We start from the raw sequence: 21,563 nt of genomic DNA on the forward strand, positions 1-21,563 counted from the left end.
TTGATTATCTAATTTTCTTTGATTTCTACCTGTTTTCCAAACCAAGTTCTCCTATCTTTCCATCAATTCTGTGAGTTATCTAATATTCTTTCAATAATGTCCTTTTCCAGCTAATTAATTGCTTTCTGTTGTTTACAACCAAGAGGAGTTCTTGTATGTATTTGTGAGATTAATTCTATTGCTTTAGATTATCATTCTCTCTCACCCCCACCTAAACTTGCAGGTGTAGAGGTAATTCAGAAGTTAAATCTATTAGATTTAGCTTAACCACGATTAGCGACATGCTTTTAAAATGGCATTAAAACAAACAAACAACTTGATTATATAGACATTCACAACCCAAAACCCAAATCCTCTGCCAGTGAGGAGATTCTACCTCTAAGTAAGGCTTCCCAGAGTTTCCAAGGCTATACGTCTTTATGAGAGTGACTGGTGGGTTCGGAGGACTGGCTTCTGGGGTTAGTAGTCCAATGCTTACCAAATGGGTTTTTAAATACTATTTTACTATTTACACAGTTGAAAAGGAGTGACTCCTTTGATAAGCCTAGATGACTATCCAAATGTAGACTACACATGATATTTCAAACAGGGCGTGTCAAGCTAAGTAAAGATACAAAATGAAAGATGAATACTGTACGGCAAATGTGCGTGAATAATGCACATATTTGACATTTTCCATTTTAATGCACTTGGTATACTTTTGCTCAATTAATTTATAGAATTTTGAAGTATTTTTGAAAGTCAAGAATTATGGAGACCTACCAAAAAGAAATAAATTTTGATTATCTGATATATACAAAAGCAAATTATAAAAATACTTTACATCATTTAACAGTTACATAATCACACTGGTCTATACTTCATTGATAAACTTAAATTATAAATAGAAACATATGCCCTAGTATCCTCAAGGTAAATAATGGCTTCAAACTGTTTTGGTGCTCCTCCAGATAAACAATTATTCGTTTATTAACATCAGAGGCAATAACACAATGCTAAAAATAAACATGCATCAATTATACAATATATATTCACAGAAACCTTAAGTCCAGAGAACCTTCTAGCCACCATTTGTGCATTATTACTTCACTAGTGAAAGAAGGAAAATAGTGAATTTAATGCCATTCAGCACCGTTAGTAAAGTCCAAAGACTTATCTCAATAAATCAAAAACTCTTGCATCTTTATCATTAAACATGTAAAGTTAATTATTTGTTGCATTTTTCACATGAACTCTTTTTATTTACATTATTTCAGTTCAATAAAATTTAACAATATTTTTAAATTATCTAAATTCATAAAAGTATTTCAGAAATTTCAACAACTGTTATATGTACATACAGGGAAGCTCATGAAAAAAGTTAAAGAAATATAGTCAGAAAATCCAAGCAATGTTCCAAGTTTAGCAAAATTCCAACCAAATCATAGCAGAGGGCATTCAAACATTCAAAAATCTGTATGTGCTACTAACATGAACAGTTCCAGTACTAAAAGTCAATATGAGAAATAATGTTGTAATCACCAGTAGAAAATAGATTTTAATAGGTATGGCATGTTTAATAGCAAAAATAAGGACTTCATAGAAAACTTTTATAACATTGTCATATATGAACTACCTGGTTTGGTCATATGATAGATGTTTTTTAGAGCTATAGAAGTTAATTTCAAAAAATATATTTTAGCAGTCACAATTTCCAGTTAGAATATAGTAAAATGTGAAAAGTAAAACTCATAACACCAAATAGAAAATTCAAACTCCCATGCTATTCTAGCAATAATGGCCTCTAACAGGGGAGAATTGTGTGGGAAGTCAATAATAGTGAGATGTATGTGGGTTTAATGTTTCATTGAAATATTTTAGTAGCAAAAGATGTGAAAAAGTAATAGAAAAGTAAAAAGATAAAATTAAAAAAATATTGCACAGCCACATTACCTAGAAAGTAAAGTTGTTGATGTTTTACAAAGCTCTAAACATGGATGATATAAATTATCTTCCATATAAAAAGGTATAAATATTTCTTAGAAGTCATCAGCCTCTAGAGTTTAATATAATACATTATTTGAATCACTGTTGAATGAGGTAATTGTCAAGTCTCTAACAATGTTTTGATCCTACTGGAAATATTTGAGGGCAGCAACTAAAAAGAACTTTTCTAAAAATATTTCTGAGTCAAGAACAGCTATATGTGCAGCTCTTCCAATGAGTGAATCAGCCGTATTGGGTAAGGTATTGATGATATTATATCGAACCAAATTACAGTCCTTGCTTTGCAGAACTGGGTGAAGTATGTTATGAATCATTTCGGAATAGAATTGTCCTATGGAAAAAATAGGACAGAGAAGGGGAAAAAAGAGAAAATTAGTTCACATCAGTAACAACCACCAAAAATTCTGTTCTCAATTTTTAATTATTTATAAAATTTAGTTAATATTTCTATTTAAACAGAAAACATATTTTGCCAGTTTTATTTTTCTTTGACACTCACTGTTGGGTCTGTATAGTGGAAAATACAAATAATCAGAATGTTTATCTAGTCGAATAAAATAATAAATTTTCTATATACCACATAAACAAATCTTACCGATTTGATATTTTTGATCAAAAGTAACACATATAACAAGGCAATAGTCTGCAACGTTAGTTGCTTTATGAGCAACTTCAATATTGTCAAATTTAAACCTTATAAATGGTACTTTAAGAAAATGTTTTCCAGCAGTCAATATTTCCAAATTATCTTAAGAATAAGCAACTTCTTAAAAGTTTTGAGTTTCACTCAAAGGACAAATAGGATCCCCCTTTTGGTCTTAGAAGGTTTGTTCAGTGATTATTTCTGCCTTTAACTAAAATTTATACTCCTTTTTAGTTAATTTTATTAATAGATTTAATGAGGCCAATCTAATCATAAAAGAAAAAAATATAAAAAATACATGTACACAGACATTGGGGCTTTAAAAAGTTTACGGAGAGCTGGAATAAAGAAATTATGGAATTTTCCTATAACTTTTGGAGCACACACACACACACACACACACACACACACACACACACACAAATGTACAAACTGCTCTATTAGAGGCAACACATTGCCACTGGAAGCATTGTAGGTTAGGCAACAGACTGCAAGGTCGGCAGTTCAATGCCACTGGCTACTCCATGGGAGAAGATAAGTCTGCCTGCTTCCTAAAAGATTGAGTTTTGGAAGCCTGCAGGCTGCTGTGAGTCAAGGTCAGCTTGACGGCAATGGGGTTGGTGTGGGTGGACTACGAATCTGTTAGCGCTGACACATATCTATGGAAACAGAGTTTTAGGAAGGTGGGAATTAAATTTCAGAGAATTATGACAAGAAAGGGATAGCATATATAGAAGTACAATAAAATTACAATAAAAGATTATGAAAATGTTAAAAAGAAAGATAAATATCACAGAAATTTTCCAGACAACCATTTATTCCAACTTCGTTTATATTGTGAGTCAAATTAGATTTCTGGCTGTTTCCTTAAGGAAGACATCCATAAACATGTTTTATCGTATTTCTCCTGCCTCCCACTGGCATAGAATCTCACTGTTATCAAATTTCTGCAACCCATTTGAAGGTTAAACTTCCTCTGAATTTCTAACCTTTGCTAAACAGAAGCAAAAGATGGTTATTTTGATGTCGCAAATGCTCTGTAAATATTTACTAAACGAATGGAATACCTATTATGCCAGACATCACGTAGGCAGTGTCAAAACAATGTGTGTGTAAAACAGAGTCCCCATCTTAAGAACTTGCTTAGGCCACAAACTAGATAAAGCAAAGGTACAAAATTTGTTTAATCGTAGTCTCATTATGGACTTTGGGCTTGCACTTAATTCTAACCCCAATCTAAGCACAATTAGTTCTCAATGACACGAAACTCTGCTTGATTCTTGCCCACACGACAAGCTCACTGAAGAGATGGGCGCTTTAGCATGGTGTGGCAAGACTCGAGATGGCGCTCACTTATCAGAAAGAACACTTGTCTGGGGTCTTCAAGGTTTGTCAGCAAACACGCAGGGGGAAAAAGGAAGCAAAAGAAAAGAGGATGCTGAGAACGGAGTGGGATAGGGAGTGTAAGAAAAACCTGGGGGAAAGCTCGTGTTCAGATACAACTGGTCACAATGTTTCTAATTTACTTGGCTACCTGACTGTTTGTCCTTTAATGCTGTTTTACACATCTCAATGCGGGCAGAGTGATAAGGAACATAGCGGTCCTGTAGCGATCCCACCAGCACAACATTTTTGAAGTAATGAAGCCCTGTGAAAAAATACAGAAATAATGATAATAACCAGACAAAAGTGGGGGGTAAAGTTAGTAGGCTAACTTTATGACTTTTAAACATCTGATAAATCTGTTCTCCAAATCTCCGTATAGTTCCTTAAAAAAAGAAATGCTATCAGAAATGTGTGACTTGAAAAATGTGCGTCCACAGGGAGACATCCAGGACGGTAGTGAGGAGGTGTGGATCTGGAGTCCCTGGTAGCACTAAGATGCATCTCTCTGGGTTCTTTATGTGTAAGCAATAAATATTCTCAACTTCCAAAGGGTATTCCTTGATTTTTAAAACTATTAACAAAGAAACAAATTATACTCTTCCATAAAAAACAAAACATCCCACAAAAGGGCGTTAAAGCTCCATTGTATTTACTCTAAGATTTCATTTATGAATTTACTCCTTATTTAAGGATGATGTCAGAAGGACATCTAATGATGATGCTGATGATGGATTTGGTGAACTGTATACAGACTCGCCAGGTTCCTTCTAATGCCTTTTCTTTTTTGTAAACTAGCTAAATTTAAGGCTTGTGACCTTGAAATATCATGTTCTTGACTTTTTGTTAATGCTCTAATTTTACTAACTGGCTTAGACAAGTAAATTAAAAGGAACCCTGGAGGCATAGAGATTGTGCTTGGGGATGTTAGCAGCAGATCAGCAGTTTGAAACCACCAGCTGCTCCTCGGGAGAAAAACGGGCCTTCTACTCCCCTTTACAGTCTTGGAAACTCACAGGGGCAGTTCCACCCTGTCTGCTAGGGTCACTATGAGTCAGTCTCAACTGAATGGCAATGAGTTTAGTTTGGAGTAAACTTTTTTTTAAAAGTTCAATAAAGCAACTCAATAACTCCACACATTAACATTAGAAAGAACACTGCCTGTAATTTTTGTTCTGGAACATTCCAGGTAACATTTCAGTGCCTTAGTACTCAATGCACTGCAGAGTTGTTACAGATAGGCCAACTGTGAGCACCGATGTGCGTTCGGACATGCAGACGCTCCTTTTCATCCTTGGAATTTAGCAGTCCCAATCTTACCTTCGGTGTGCACCCACAGACATGCAGGGGAGGCCAGACACTGCGCAGACCTAGGTTTTGACAGTCTTGAAGATGGACATACATATTGAGCTTACATAATTATTTAGTTGCTTAATATTTATTTTACTGATTCTAGGTCTTAGAGCTAAGCGTAGCATTTAAATTTTCAAACAATTTGAAAGTGTAAAGTGACCTTGATTAGTACACATTCCAGTATGTTATTACAAACAATTATTTACAATTGTGTAGGTTTCACGTTTAAGTTATGAACAGAGAAACAAATTAATCCTTTTCTGACCTTCCCTGCGGTCTATTAACTCTCCTCAAGATTCCATCCTTATCCTTTCTGTATATATCACCTTTATCAAATATTAATTCCAGCTTCAAATTTTCACAGTGAGAGGCTTTTATTTTTGGTGGCAAACCAAATAGATGAACTTCTAAGGATATAAATGAGTTGGAATCGATCCAACATCAACAGCATCATATAAATGAATCAATTGCCTATAGTATGAAATTAATGAAACTGCATATATATTTTATCTAAAAATCACCCTTCATAAAAATATAGATAAAACCCCACTATTTCTCTCTTTTCACATTTCACAGAATGAATGATTCAAGTTTAGCTGTAACTCGACACCAGTGTCTATGTCATCACTAGCACTATTTTGTGACCTAGAGCACAGGCTTTCAAATTGGTGTGCATTTATTAACCTTCAGGGTAACCGCACATTTCAGGAGGAAGAACATTTTATAAAAATCTCTAGACTCCAACCTCTTGATGAACTGTTTTTTTTTTTTAAGTTGTTTTCTAAAGGTGAGTTATCCCTTTCCTACTTTACAGCAGAAAAATACTTTCTTTCATCTATTATAGATTTTTTTTGGGGGGGTTAAGAAAACATTATTGATTTAAAAATATTTTTAATTATTGGGAATATTATACATCTTAATGGGGTATAAGACCCTAGGTGATAAAAACTTCGGTGGAACCAAGCAAAATATGATGTCTAACATTTTTCTGAGAAAAGGTAAGTTTTGTTAAATTGATTGTTTTCACAATGAGAAATGGCTTTGCGAATTAGATTTGATGGCACCAAGTCTCCAAAAAATTGAATGAGCTAAATCTTATCTGTAACAGAATGAGATAACAATTCATATTTTGATGAAGATATAAAGCATAGATATCGAGTCCAATATTACTTAAACCCATATCCTCTGCACTGTTTCAGTCTATGGCAAAGACTTCTAGGTGTCATGCACCACACCATGGACTAAGCACTAGGATGGTCACCGAAGTTGATCTGGTAGGCAGCGGGGGACAAAGCAGGTTATACCAGAATGACTTAACATAAAGGCCCCACTGAAATGAACCTAACCCTACTGTGAAGCTGCCTGTACCCTGGGACGGAGGGCTGCGGTACTTGGATGGGAGAGGAAGCAGAGATTGGCTGTCCCAGGATTGTGGAAGTGGGGGTTGTTGAACCTTGGGGGGAATCCCTGGCTAGTGAGAGTCCGGTGGAAAGGGTAGACAGTTATGAAGGTTGGTGAAGGGGAAAATAGTAGTCTACAAGAGAGAGAAGGGAAATCAAAGGTGGGAAGAAGTAAACTAGGACAAGTAATTGGGGGAGTTTGATAAGTACCTTCAATTGTTCAAAACAAAATCGATAATCTGTTTAAAATCCTTTAGATTTATTGTACTTATTAAAAGTTAATTTTTTGAGACAGCACATTGGCAACTTTAGTGTTTCCTGATACTATGAATATTTCAAAACAAATTGCTTTTCAAAATGCTCCAGAAACTTTCAAAAGAAACACCTGCAAGGAAAAAATCTAAATGATAAATCATTTTTGATATAGAAATGCGGGGTTTTAAATTAAAAATACAAATTTAAATGAGATAATTTTATAAAAATTGAAACCTAGCTAAAATTACATGCACAGGTATTCAATTTCTAATAAGAGAGGTACAGCATGTACACTGGTACATATGAGGGCTGGAGGTACAGGGAATCCAGGGTGGATGATACCTTCAGGACCAAGGGTGTGAGGGACGATGCTGGGAGAGTGGAGGGTGAGTGGGTTGGAAAGGGGGAACTGATTACAAGGATCCACATGTGACCTCTTCCCTGAGAGAGGGACAGCAGAGAAGGGGGGAAGGGAGACTCCGGATAGGGCAAGATATGACAAAATAACGAGGTATAAATTACCAAGGGCACATGAGGGAGAGGGGAAAGGGGAGGGAGGGGAAAAAAAAAGAGGACCTGATGCAAGGGGCTTAAGTGGAGAGCAAATGCCTTGAGAATGATTGGGGCAGGGAATATATGGATGTGCTTTATACAATTGATGTATGTATATGTATGGATTGTGATAAGAGTTGTATGAGTCCCTAATAAAATGTAAAAAAAGAGGAGAAAAAAATGATTAGGGCAAAGACTGTACAGATGTGCTTTATACAACTGATGTATGTATATGTATGAACTGTGATCAGAATTATATGAGCCCCAATAAATTGTTAAAAAAAAAAGAGAGGTACAGCAGTGAAACCTAAATAGGCTAGGATTTATCAGTAATCAATAAACATTTTATATACAATTTATGTCGTTAGTCTAGAAATCCAGCTGGGATGAAAAGACGATTTGTGAATCCTGAACATTAAGCGATGTGTGGAGTTGTTTTGTCCCATCCTCTCTTGGCAGTCCATGTGTTCAAAAAATCTATAGTGGGGCAGGAAGTTGGCGATGCATTGCTACTGCCTGTTGAAGGTTCTCTTCTTTGTCTTGTCTACAGTGGCAAACAATTCCTTTTTCCATGAAGCTACTGAGAAAATCACCTATTTCAGTTTTTCCCTCCAAGAAGTCTTCAGCGATATTATCGGATTCTTGCTCAGCTTCATGTGCAGCTACTTTCAACATGGCCTGAAGGGCGCTTGCACTACAGCTCTCACTAAGCCCATGCTGCCTTTCTATCTTCTTTTCAAAACCACATTTCATTTGTGTAACTAATTCATACTTCTTTCTCCAAGACAGTTTACCTTTTGGCTTCCAAACTGGGCTCCAAAAGGAGGTTTTTCCTTGCTAGTTCCTCAATACTTTTTACTAAGTCATCCTTGTCAGTAATGATCTACTTTGGTTGAGGTAAAGTCAGAAGCTGCTCTAGTAATAGCTCCTCATGTTCCTTCATATCTGTGAGTTCATTCACATCTAGAATGCCACACCTATTAAAGTGGCATTCAATGATGCTCACCTTCCCAACACAACTGCTGAAGACAAAGTGGGTGAATAAAAAAATGTGGTGAAGAAAGCTGATGGAGCTCGGTTATCAAAAGATATAGCATCTGGGGTCTTAAAAGCTTGAGGGTAAACAAGCGGCCATCTAGCTCAGAAGCAACAAAGCCCACATGGAAGAAGCACACCAGCCTGTGTGATCATGAGGTGTTGACGGGCAGGTATCAGGCATCATCAGAACAAAAAATCTTATCATAGTGAATGAGGGGGCAGTGCGGAATGGAGACCCAAAGTCCATTTGTAGGCCGTTGGAGATCCCCTTACAGAGGGTCTCTGGGAGGACATGAGCCAGTCAGGGTACGATGTAGCAACAACGAAAAATACAACTTTCCTCTACTTCCTAAATGCTCCCCACCCCCCGCCCCCCACTATCATGATCCGAATCCTACCTTGCAAGTCTGGCTAGGCCAGAGGATGTACACACTGGTACAGAAAGGAACTGGAAACAGGAAATCCAGGGCAGAGGATCCCTTCAGGACCAGTGCTGTGAGTGGCAAAACTGAGAATGTAGAGGGTGAGTGGGGTGGAAAAGGGGAACCGATTATAAGGATCTACATGTGATCTCCTCCCTGGGGGATGGACAACAGAAAAGTGGGTGAAGGGAGACGTCGGACAGGGCAAGATATGACAAAATAATAATTTATAAATTATGAAGGAGTCATGAGGGAGGCGGGAGTGGGGAGGGAGGGGGGAAAATGAGGAGGTGATATCAAGGGCTCAAGTAGAAAGCAAATGTTTTGAGAATGATGGCAACAAATGTACAAATGTGCTTTAACAATATATATATATATGGATTGTGATAAGCGTTGTATGAGCCCCTAATAAAACAATTTAAAAAGTATTTAATTAAAAAATTTAAAAATTGGTTTTAACTGGTTTAATCTCTTTGCATAAATTATAAAATTTATTAGATGTTTTAGTATGCATAAATTTTAATTTATTAATTCAAAGGACAATCTTTTTAGCTGGCTTATTTATTTATTTAAGATAATTTTATTGGGGGCTCTTACAGCTCTTATAACAATCCATACATCAATTGTATCAAGCAAAATTGATTACATTTTTGTACTATTTGTAAACCATGTAAGGAAGTTTCAAGATCATAGAAAAATAAATGTTTTTTATGTTCATAGAAAAATTGGGGGAAACCGATTACAAGGATCTTCATGTGACCTCCTTCCTCCCTGGGGAACGAACATGAGAATAGTGGGTGAAGGGATATGTCAGACAGGGAAAGATATGACAAAATATTAATTTATAAATTATCAAGGGTTCATGAGGGAGGGGGAAAAAATGAGGTCCTGATGTCAGGGGCTTAAGTGTAGAGCAGATGTTTTGAGAATGATGAGGGCAATGAATGTACAAATGTGCTTTACACAATTGATGCATGTAGGGATTGTGATAAGAATTGTATGAGCGAGTGAACAAGTAAATGTGGTGAAGAAAGCTGATGGTGCCCGGCTATCAAAAGAGATAGTGACTGGGGTCTTAAAGGCTTGAAGATAAACAAGCGGCCATCTAGCTCAGAAGCAACAAAGTCCACATGGAAGAACACACCAGCCTGTGTGATCGAGGGGTCCCAAAGGGATCAGTTACCAGGCATCAAAGAACAAAAAATCCTATCATTGACTGCACACCTCCATGATAGGATCGCTGAAGACAAATGGGTGCATAAGCAAATGTGGTGAAGAAAGCTGATGGTGCCCGGCTATCAAAAGAGATAGTGTCTGGGGTCTTAAAGGCTTGAAGGTGAACAAGGGGCCATCTAGCTCAGAAGCAAATAAGCCCACATGGAAGAAGCACACCGGCCAGTGCGATCACGAGGTGCCCAAGGGACCAGGTATAAGGCATCATGCAAAAAAAAAAGATATGTGTGTGTATGTGTATATATGTATATATATATATTAAATGAAGGGGGAAGTGCAGAGTGGAGACCCAAGGCCCAAGTGTCGGCCAATGGAGATCCCCTCATAGAGGGGTTTAGGAGAGGAGATGGGTTAATTAGGGTGTGAGGTAGTATCGATGAAGAACACAGCTCTCCCCCAGATCCTGGATGCTTCCTCCCCCCAACTACCATGATCTGAATTCTACCTTGCAGGGCTGGATAGGACAGAGGCTGTACACTGGTACATATGAGGGTTGGAGGTACAGGGAATCCAGGGTGATGATACCTTCAGGACCAAGGGTGTGAGGGACAATGCTGGGAGAGTGGAGGGTGAGTGGGTTGGAAAAGGGGAACTGATTACAAGGATCCACATGTGACCTCTTCCCTGGGAGAGGGACAGCAGAGAAGGGGGGAAGGGAGACTCCGGATAGGGCAAGATATGACAAAATAACGAGGTATAAATTACCAAGGGCATATGAGGGAGGGGGGAATGGGGAGGGAGGGGGGCGGAAAGAGGACCTGATGCAAGGGGCTTAAGTGGAGAGCAAATGCCTTGAGAATGATTGGGGCAGGGAATGTATGGATGTGCTTTATACAATTGATGTATGTATATGTATGGATTGTGGTAAGAGTTGTTTGAGTCCCTAATAAAATGTAAAAGAAGAAAAAAAAAAAGAAATTTTGCATTGAAATATACATATTTGCTACTGATAATAAATAAAAATTGAGGGTTCTCTCATGGAAAAAAAAATTGTATGAGCCCCTAATAAAATGATTAAAAAAATAAATAAAATAAAAATATATAGTTGGAAAAAAAAGCATAAAGAAAGCACTCAGCAAAAAAAAAAGAAAAGAAAAGAAAAATTGGAATCAAGAGATAATGGACTTTTTCCAGGAGTCCTGTCCTGCAAGCATAAATCAAAATATTAAACAAAATATCAAAATATAAAACAAAAAAACCCAAAATTGATCATCTGAAATGTAAACCTCCACCTAATTCACAATACAAAAATTGCTAAAAAGAAAAAAAGCCGATGCCGGAAGAGTGGAGGGTGAGTGGGTTGGAAAGGGGGAACTGATTACAAGGATCCACATGTGACCTCTTCCCTGGGAGAGGGACAGCAGAGAAGGGGGAAGGGAGACTCCGGATAGGGCAAGATATGACAAAATAACGATGTATAAATTACCAAGGGCACATGAGGGAGGGGGGAAAGGGGAAGGAGGGGAAAAAAAAAAAAAGAGGACCTGATGCAAGGGGCTTAAGTGGAGAGCAAATGCCTTGAGAATGATTGGGGCAGGGAATGTATGGATGTGCTTTATACAATTGATGTATGTATATGTATGGATTGTGATAAGAGTTGTATGAGTCCCTAATAAAATGTAAAACAAGAAAAAAGAAAAAAAATTGTAAAAAACTAACAAGAGAAAAAAGAAAAAAAATTGCTAAAAAACACGTAAAACTTTCACTAACTCAGAGTGACTTGCTCGAGAAAGATGTGTATTGTGAAAGCTCTGCCCAGCAGAGCTGTCTTCTTTTTTTGTGTGTGTTTCCCCTCACATAACATACATCTTTACCATCCATGTCGCTTTAGTTTCTTCCCTTTAATAATAATGTTGAGATGTTAGCATGACATAATTCTAGTGTGCAGATTACTCACATCCTATCAGTAGTTTGTAGTTTGCTAAGGTTCTTTGGACCACAGATGGTGTGGTGTATAAATTAATGAACATTTATCATTGTGGTATCTTAATAAAAGATGTTTTTAGCCATTTATCAGATCTACTATGCTCACACATGAAAATGAAATGGAAATCTCATATGGTAACTATATAATTTCTATACAAATACAGTATTTCCAAAAATTTAGTATTTATCAATTGTGTTAGATATTATAGAATTGTTTTTAGGTTTTAAAATGTTTGCTTCACTTTGAAATAATGAGTACCTAACAACGAAATGCTGCACGGAAAAATGACTGCTTTAAAAGGAGGAACCACAGAAGCCCTGTCCAAATAAAAAAATAGAAGATGAGTAAAGGCTGGACTTTGTTTTATAAACGCTAATTTAATAGTTTTCCACAGAAATAGGAAATAGAACATTGAGAAGAACCAGAGGTAGTAACTAAATCTGGGGACCTAATACTTTGTAATGTTAGCAGACTACAATATAAAAGAAAAATCATTGTCTTTTGATTGTTTTCCAACACCCGTGAATAACATGCTGGCTATTGATTTGTTCCTACACGTTTTCCTATTTTATTTACTTACGGTTCTGATATGAACCTACAGATCTCTATTTTGTGAATAAAATACTTATGTACATAAACAGGTGAAACAATTAGGTAGAAATTAACTATCATCTGTAGACTTCACTAGATGACCGAAAACCCAAACCAGAAACACACAAAACAAAAATCCTACATAAATATGTTCCAATTTTACTATCAATTGAGGGATATTTGTTGATATATAAAACCTCAATACGAAATAGCTGCTTTAGTTCTTGCAAATATACCCAAATGATTTAGCATAACATAATTTGAATCATTACACAACGATACATAAACTTTAAGACCGAAGGCATAAATTTTCCTATATTTCACATTCCTCACCTGTAAAATAGGGCAATGATATTCTTACCTCATAGAATTAAATGATTCAATACATATCACAGACTAAAATACTTTATTTTATTTATTTTTTACTAAAATACTTAAAAAGCTTCAAAAAATTCTTGGAAAAATGGAATTAAAGATAATGGTATTTTCCACAAATACTTTGAAGGTGCCTTGTAGTATCCAGCACATAGAAAAAGTGTATTTATCTATTTTTTCTATATTTTAGTATTAACTTACATCTATTAGTTAATGTATATTACTAGTACTTCTTTAGATTTTATAATATGGATACTTATTCAAGTAAGGTATATACTAATAAATGAATTCCTGGGCACAGGGAGATATCCTAAAACAGAAAAATAATTTTCAGAGGTCAGTATTAGTTAGGAATACTGAAATCTAGACCAGGCAATTCTTGAACATCTCCTAAAACAGATAAACATTGCTAATGTGAAAGCCAATTTCGATTGGCCTTTATAACAGCATTAGTTAGTGAATGAAGACAGCTGTCTTGATCTGAGCCATTAAAACAAACTAAGATTTATTGGATTTTGTTTGATACAGAATACCGATTGCATGACATCCTCTAGTCCTTATAATCTTATGAGGGATACTACAATTCTCATTTTAAAAACTAAAGCCTATTTAGATTATGTAACTTGTTCAAGGCCATATTTCAGTTACAATTAATATCTACCTGTGACTTCAAAAATTTACTCTTACAAGTGCTGCACTGTTAGAATCAGAAGGAAGAGCCTTGCTACACATAAGACAGAAATAAATGGGGGAAAAGAAAGCAAAAGTGTTAACTAATCCATTAAGAAAACAAAAACAAAACAAACACAGGTCCAAAGATCTCTCCATATCAAAACACATTGTTATCGAGTTGGTTGCTACTCACAGGAACCCTATAAGACAAAGAGAACCATTGGATAGCGTGCCTGAAACGAAATCTTTTATGGGAGCTGAAAGCCTCGTGTTTTTGTTGCAAAGCAGCTGGTGGGTTTGAACTTGCAGCCTGCAGCCCAATGTAATCCATCATGCAACAAGGGATCCTTTTGCCCATACAAAATTAATAAGAATCCTTAGAAGTACAGTAGATTAAGCTTTGGGCTGCTAACCACAAGGCTGGAAATTCAAACTTGCCAGGTACTCTGTAAGAGAAAAATGAGGCTCTGTTTGTTCCTGCAAAGACTCAGTCTTGGAAATCCTATATACGGAGTTGGATTTCCTGCAATGGCCCACCTACCCCCACATTGCCATGGAGTTAATTCTGACTCACTGTGACCCCATAGGAGAAGAGTAGAATTGCCCCTTTGGGCTTTCAAGACTGGTAGAAATCTTTATAGGAGCAAAAAGCCTTATCTTTGTCCCGTAGAGCAGCTGGTGGGTTTGAACTGCTGATCTGTGCTTAGCAACTCAGTCTGTAATCCAAAGCAATGGGTATTAATATTTACAGACTGAAACATTAAAATACCTTCTCAGATGAAGGAGGCACAGGATGCGAGGCTCGTCTTTCTAGTCTCATCCTAGAAGCTCCACAGAAATCTGTTCAGCATCATAGCAATAAGCAAGCTCCACTGACAGATGGGTGCTGGCTACTTATGAGGTGTACTGGCCAAGAATTGACCCTCAGTCTCCTACATGACAGGAAATTCTACCACTAAGCCATCTATGGCCCTTATTATTACTTCTAGGGCTATAACTACCACTGCTATTTAATAGGGGAGAAACTGGAATTACCTTATACATTAAAGAATTGCAAAGAAAGAATGTGAAGGTATGTTGCTGTCATTGATCAAGTAGAATTGACCAATCTGCAACCATATACACAACAGAAAGAAACACTGCCCCGTCCTGCACCACCCTCACACCTGGTCCTATGCTTGAGCCCACTGTGGCAGCCACGGTGTCCATCCACCTCCTCGAGGGCCGCCTCCCTCCTTTTCACTGCCCCTTGACGTTACGAAACATGATATAGAAAACAGAAGACGGGTCTCAAGGCAGCGGGTGGGGAGAATATGCTTCAATCAAAGATGCATCTTTCACTGGACTTCAAGGAAAGCTTAGGCATACTGATGTTTGCAAAGTAGGAAGAAAAGGTGTAGAAAAGTTCTAGTTTGATAGTCTTAGTTTTACACATAATGCAGAAAACGATATTTGTAGGAAGCAGAGGTATTTTTAAGTTTGAGGAAAAGAGGTCAAACATTTTAAAAAGCTCCCGAGCAACTTGGGTAGAGAGTTGCCTACAGAGATAACTAGATAGGGCCTCCAGGGATCTGCATGTCTCTGTGATCTGTTTATATACACACAACATAGGTTAGCCAGACAGGCGTGATGAAAGAGCATGAGGTAATAATACAGGAAAGATGAAAGTGGTCATTCATGCAGTCTGAATTGGATCAGACAGGAAGTGAAACCATGAAGTACAGGTAGAGTTAAGAAAACGGAGTAGAGATTTTAAGTAAGTTTTAAAATTAAAGGAGAGTTAGAGAGTGAAAGAGAAATGATCGGGTATTGTAGTCAGAGTGGGATATTGCCTGTATGCGTGGGTTCAAAAGGGGGGCTCATTATCACAAATGATGCCAAATCTGGTGAAAGATGATTGATGATTCAGTCAAGAACAAGAGAGGAGTATCTTTTCCCGAACATAGTCACGTAATAAATATTTTTAAATGAAAAAGCCTCTGTGTTAAGAGTTTTCATTGAACAGGTGAGCAGCAATTAGGAGACTGTCACGTTAACAATTAACAGGTACTATACACGTGAATGGTACAAGCCTCAAAGCGAGCAGTTTCATAAGTGTTCGTAACTGGAAACAGAAAGCAGGAGGTCAGTTTCACCTACTCCAGATATTACTCGGTGATACACTGAGCTCCTGCAGCAGGGACTGGCAAACTTTGGGCCAGGTATCTCAGCTGGTGTATCTTTTTGCAAATGTCGCTTTACTGGAATAGTCATATGCAGTTGTTGCTGTACTGTCCATGGTTTCTGGGATGCTATCGAGGCACTGTTGCATAATTGTGACATAGGCTGTGTGACCACACAGCAGTGAAACATGCTTACTATCTGGGCCTCCGGGGTCAGCACTCGCAGAAGACAGAGATGGGTACAGACTGCCCACATCACAATGGAGAGTGCAGTGGACAGAATATCCTAGAAGGACATTCGTGTGAAGATGAGTTGTGGGGAGATGGCACGAGGAACATTTTCCATGAGCAGCTGGAGAGCAGGGGCATTTAAGAAAGCCTGACAGGAAGGAAGACCAAGGGAGCTGGTTTCAAGATTCCGATTCCTACTTGTTGATAAGATCAAAGCAAACCAAAGAGAATGAGTGTCCCCAGAGGCCAGGGAAGCACTGAAGGTTTGTGCTTCAGTCAGGCTTTCTCAAGAGGACTGCATCTTCACAAAGCTCAGCAAGGAGGAAACCAAGATCAAAAACAGAAATGGAGGTGGCAAAGGAGCAGCTAGGGACGTAACACTGGAAAATCTTGGGTTACACTCATATATGCAAGCTGGAGAATGTATTTAATAATCAGTTACTAAGAGATGAGTAACAAGAATCATCCAGTAGTAAAAATTTGAATAAGTGATATATACACATATTAATAGTTTAGTTACTAACATTTTGCAGAAAATGCTTGATAACCTTAGGAAAAACCGATGGCAGTTTGCACAGAGGGTTGAGGACTGGCATGAAGGCAGCCAGGACTGGGGGTCAGGATAAGCTAAGGGCTAAACACGAGAGAGTAATTTATAACTGGCACTGAGAAAAAAAATGCTACAATTTTAGGATATTTCAAAGAAATAGCTCATTAATGATGAGTCCAACAATGCGAGAAGCAAAACAAACCTAAAGTCTACTCTGTCAATTATATAACCTTTTAAAAATATTACATAATCTTAACTGAAACGATCACTTCACCATTTCAGAAAAAGTTTAACAGCACATTTTCAAACCATTACTATATACTTACCTGATTTTTTACTGAGCTTGTATAAGAAAGTTTGGCGAGGGTCTGAATGATCTCGACATGTCAGTTGCAAAAGAGAACCTGATTTTTTCCACTTCTGCATAAACCAGAGTCCTAGAAAATTATACATGATCTGTGAATATAATTGTAAGTGTAAAACAAATACCGATATTAATTTTTAATTATTAATGTCATAATTCACTTCAAAATAACATATCTAAAATTAGCATCGCTGACCAAAGAAAAATGTATTTGCAAAGTATTTCCATTTTCTGATGTCAAATATAAGTGTACACGTACACACACACACAGTAGGTTAACAGTTGTTAATGGAACACTTTCCTTTTCTAAGTCATTCAGTAATGAAATAGATAATGGCATATGAAAAACCAATCTGGGAAAACTGTGCCTTTAGATATATTCATACACATTGCAAAGAAGCAGAGGGGAAGAATATTTAAATAAGGCTAATAAGTCCAAATGAATTCATATTGAGTTTTTTGCCCATAGATAATTACAGTTAAGTTATGGTAGGCTAATTGTATAAGGATCGCCTCTTCAACTGAGAGATGAATATCATTTAAGCTTCATACTGAATTTCCTTATATAGTAAGTAACTCAAATTTAAAGGCTTTTGCCCCTTAAGGAACCTAAGTGGAATCTTAATTGCTTGGTACTGTGGAATTGGTGGAAACCTTAAACTGTGCCATTTTCAGGTTCGCCGCTCCTAAGATTGTAGAGAGAAGCAGGGGAAGACAAAGTAAGCAAGGAAACTAACAAAAACAACCACGAGAACTCAAGTAAGTAAAGCTGACCGTTTACGAGCACCTACAGGAAACACATTAAAGTGCTGTACCCGATCATATTAGGTCATACTTTTGTAATATTTATGAATTTCTTTTTTTCATGCCCTCTTTCTGAAATGGTAAAACCTACAACTAGCGGTAACACCAATTCGAAATGAGGCAGAAAGAAAAGGGCATGGTTGCTTTCTCAATAACTGGCAGTAGAAAAGATAATGGAAAGAGCAGTTTCAGGACGCACTGAAAAGAAAGAGGATAAAGTCTAATTTATTTTCACAGTGAGGGCCAACTGACCCACCTATAAACCATTAAAAGAAAAATCAAACAAAAACACCAAACAAAAATGAAATAAAGTGATAGATATTCCAAAATAAGTATAATTTAATCAAAATTAGAGACCTACCTTCCATTTAAATTTTAGAATTTATTCCCCCGTTCCCCTTTATTATTACTATAACTTAAATCTAAGTTAAACTTTATAGAAAAGATTTTACAATTTCGTAACATTTTATTGAGGGTTCTTATAGCTCTTATAACAATACATATATGAATTGCATCAACATATTTGTACATACGTTGCTATCATTATTTTTTAGACATTTACTTTCTATTGCGTCCTTGGTGTCAGTTCTTCTCCCCCTACCCCAACACCCTGGTGGCCCTTTAAATGATAAATTGTTATTATTTTCTTAATCTTATCCCTACCGCTGTGCTCTCTCCCTCTTCCCTTAGTTTCTGTTGTTAGTTCCCTTGGAGGGTGGGAGGTTAGCGGGAGCAGTTATGTGTCCATCATCAGCATAGGTTTCCCGTTCCTCCCCATCTTCTCCCTGCACTCCTGGTATTGCTAATCCCATTCCTATTGTTTTTATAATGAAATTATTGAATAGCCTAATTATATGAAAAACTGTCCTAAAAATGTATCGAGGCAGCATAATTAAACAATCAAAAATTCTCAAGTGACATTTTACAAATATCACCTTTACAGGTTATTTCAATGAATATTTTACTTCATATGCAAGAGAAATCATAAGAACAGCTACATGGCTATATCTGTTTCATGAAATGTTCATGAAATGGCAAATGTGTGACAAGCTGGTGCGAAATAAACAACAAAAAATAAATAAAATAATTTATATTTGACAGTTTCCTTGATGCTATTATGCTATATATTTTATACAGAAAAAAAAAAAACCTTTTTACCTGTGTTAACAAGAGCACTGCTGTTGTAGAGTGTACCAAGGTGAGGTCCAGAAAGAGATAGAAAGGTATGAAGTTTATGAAGGTAATATTTAAATCTTGGCCTTGTAAGCACTGAACGGATTATTAAATTGCCCAATGAATGTCCAATAAAGCTTTGAGAGAAAAAGAAAAAGATGACATTTTCTCCTACATATAGCACTACTATCACCATTTACTACACGGGTAAAATTTAAGAAATTCAAAATTTCTATTATGTCCTCAAGTTATGGTTTGATATTTCCAAGTAATATATTTTGAACAAAAAACAATGACAATGAGTAGAAAACCCCATTATGGATTTTTAAAAGTTTATAGAAATAAGAAATTACAAATCAGAAACATTTATATTTTGAACAGCTTAAAATAGGTAGACAAAGTAGTAATATGTTGAACAGATCAAATATAGTTCCTTAGCAGACTCAAATTTTTTGCTTGTTAAATCATGAATTCAAAGCAAAAAATGAAATTAATCTAAAAGATGACTCACATGAAACTACATTCATTTCTTTTATTCTGTGGTCTACATTTCAAAGTAGAAGAGTTAATCAAGGAACAATCCTTTTCAAACATGGGTAAAACGTATTCATTTCCTGCTATGCAAGTCTAAGATTCTATAAAAAGATGCTATTTAAAAAGTATTTTGAGTTCATCTTTGGAACCTAGGTGGTATAAATCGTTAACACACTCCGCTACTAACCGAAATGTTGGAAGTTTGAGACCACTGACGACATCTCATAAAAAGGCCTTATGATCTACTTTTGAGAGAGCAGCGTTGAAAACGCCATGCAACATTTTACCCCTGGTGGTTTTGAACTGCCAATTCGGTGGTTACAGTCCAGTCTGCAATCAATCCACTATGACAGAGGCTCCTATCACATTCATTTAAATGGAAAGAGCCTAATCTTACCTGCCAGTGTTTTACAACAGCTGGTATAAGAATCCCTGGGGACAATCAGAGACCTTCAAAGCTGTCATAAATATTGGCGTACAGAAATATTTAATGAGAAATGCAGGATAAACTTCCCTCCCAACTTGAAGTTCCTAAAACTGTGGAATGGAAGTTATGATGCTATCAACCACTCTCCAGCCTTCAGTAAACGGCTGGTGATAGCTGACAATTATAAAGGGGATTATATTTGTGGATAAGTAAAAAAATTAAAATGTTCTTTCTCATCACTGTAGAAAATTCAGTAAACAAAAAAATATTTTAAAACATTCATTTTCATAAATGAAGATTAGAACAAGAAAATATCCCCTCCTCACCCTAAAAAAAAACCCCAAACAAAAAAAGCCCAGATAATTTCAACTTCCCTTATATTTTGACAGAAATGTATTCATTAAAAATGACTTCAAGGCCTCCTTAATCTTTTCTCATTCCCTAGTCTACACTTCAAGCTGGAGAGAGAGAGAAAACGAAAATCAAACCCAAATAAACCGATAGCAAGCAGAGCCCGTTTCTTTCTCTTTATTCAGTTGGAATATGAATGTAATCTGTTACTCAGCCCTTTTGAGACAGTTGTGCCTTTTTCTTTAATTTCTAAACGAAACAGAGTACAAGTAGCAAATGTTTCTTCTCTTTGAACTCTAGCCACAAGATTGAATGTAGCAATCAAGGATCTTGCTCATGGAAAAAGAGATTCTCAGAAATGACAGTCATGAAATTTTGCAAGTGTTTTTGTTGTTTCTTCTGTTAACATGCATGGCTTCTTTGTAACAGCCTTAATAAAGTGTAATTCCTATTCTACATAGATTGTGTCCCCCAATATGTGTTTTCCTTTTAACCCTTATACCTGCAGATATATGTGGAAGTAGGATTTCTCTAGTGATGCTAATCAGGCCTATCCGAATTATTTACGAGTCTTAAAAAGAGCAGATCAAATGGAGAAGAAAGCACCAAGGGAAGACGGATGCCAGGTAAGTGGTTAGGGCTCCAGAAGCAGAAAAGGACACGGATCTCCTCCACGTGACGGAGCAGGAGCTTCTCCTCGACTCTGTGCCCCCAATTCACATTTCCAGTCTTCCTAAATGTGAGAAATGTCCATTTCTAAAAGCCAGACCCTTGTGCCGGTCCTACTATAGCAGTACTCTAGAAAAACAAAGCCATCCTACAATCCACCTATTAAAGTGTACAGTTACATTGCTTTCAGTATATTTAGAGAGATGTAGCATCTCTACCACAATTAATTTAAGAATATTTGTATCGTTTTTCTAAAGAAACCCTACAACCTTCCCATCCCCCTGTTCTGAGGCAAACAGTAACCTACTTTTCAGTCTACAGATTGCCATAAACGCCACATTTAGCATTTATGACATCCTAAACATGTGGACTTTCTCTGTCACCTTCTGTTTTCCTCACAGATGGCGTAGAGTGTGTGTGTTCATATTTACAATGGTTGCAACCAAGCTATCACAAATGCGGTTTCTG

General features: G+C 36.8%; 1 protein-coding gene and 1 pseudogene across 6 annotated transcripts in view; both read right to left on the reverse strand.

Annotated features, from left to right (window-relative positions):
- Positions 1 to 816: 816 nt before the first annotated feature.
- The window catches only part of FAM135A (family with sequence similarity 135 member A), a 104,798-nt gene continuing 84,051 nt past the window's right edge, over positions 817 to 21,563 (reverse strand). For 5 of the 6 annotated variants that reach the window (XM_075554921.1, XM_075554919.1, XM_075554920.1 and 2 more), the window contains 4 exons: positions 19,100 to 19,251; positions 17,100 to 17,210; positions 4,164 to 4,277; positions 817 to 2,317 (listed from right to left, as the gene is read on the reverse strand). In XM_075554921.1, the coding sequence (XP_075411036.1) occupies positions 2,112 to 2,317; positions 4,164 to 4,277; positions 17,100 to 17,210; positions 19,100 to 19,251 (583 nt within the window). In that variant the 3' untranslated portion in view covers positions 817 to 2,111. The remainder of the gene's footprint in view (positions 2,318 to 4,163; positions 4,278 to 17,099; positions 17,211 to 19,099; positions 19,252 to 21,563) is intronic. The other variant, XM_075554923.1, reaches the window with a different exon arrangement.
- LOC142453100 (vacuolar protein sorting-associated protein 37A pseudogene) lies at positions 4,286 to 13,149 on the reverse strand (annotated as a pseudogene).

Source organism: Tenrec ecaudatus, chromosome 7 (genome assembly GCF_050624435.1).
Source record: "Tenrec ecaudatus isolate mTenEca1 chromosome 7, mTenEca1.hap1, whole genome shotgun sequence".
Lineage (NCBI taxonomy): Eukaryota > Metazoa > Chordata > Mammalia > Afrosoricida > Tenrecidae > Tenrec > Tenrec ecaudatus.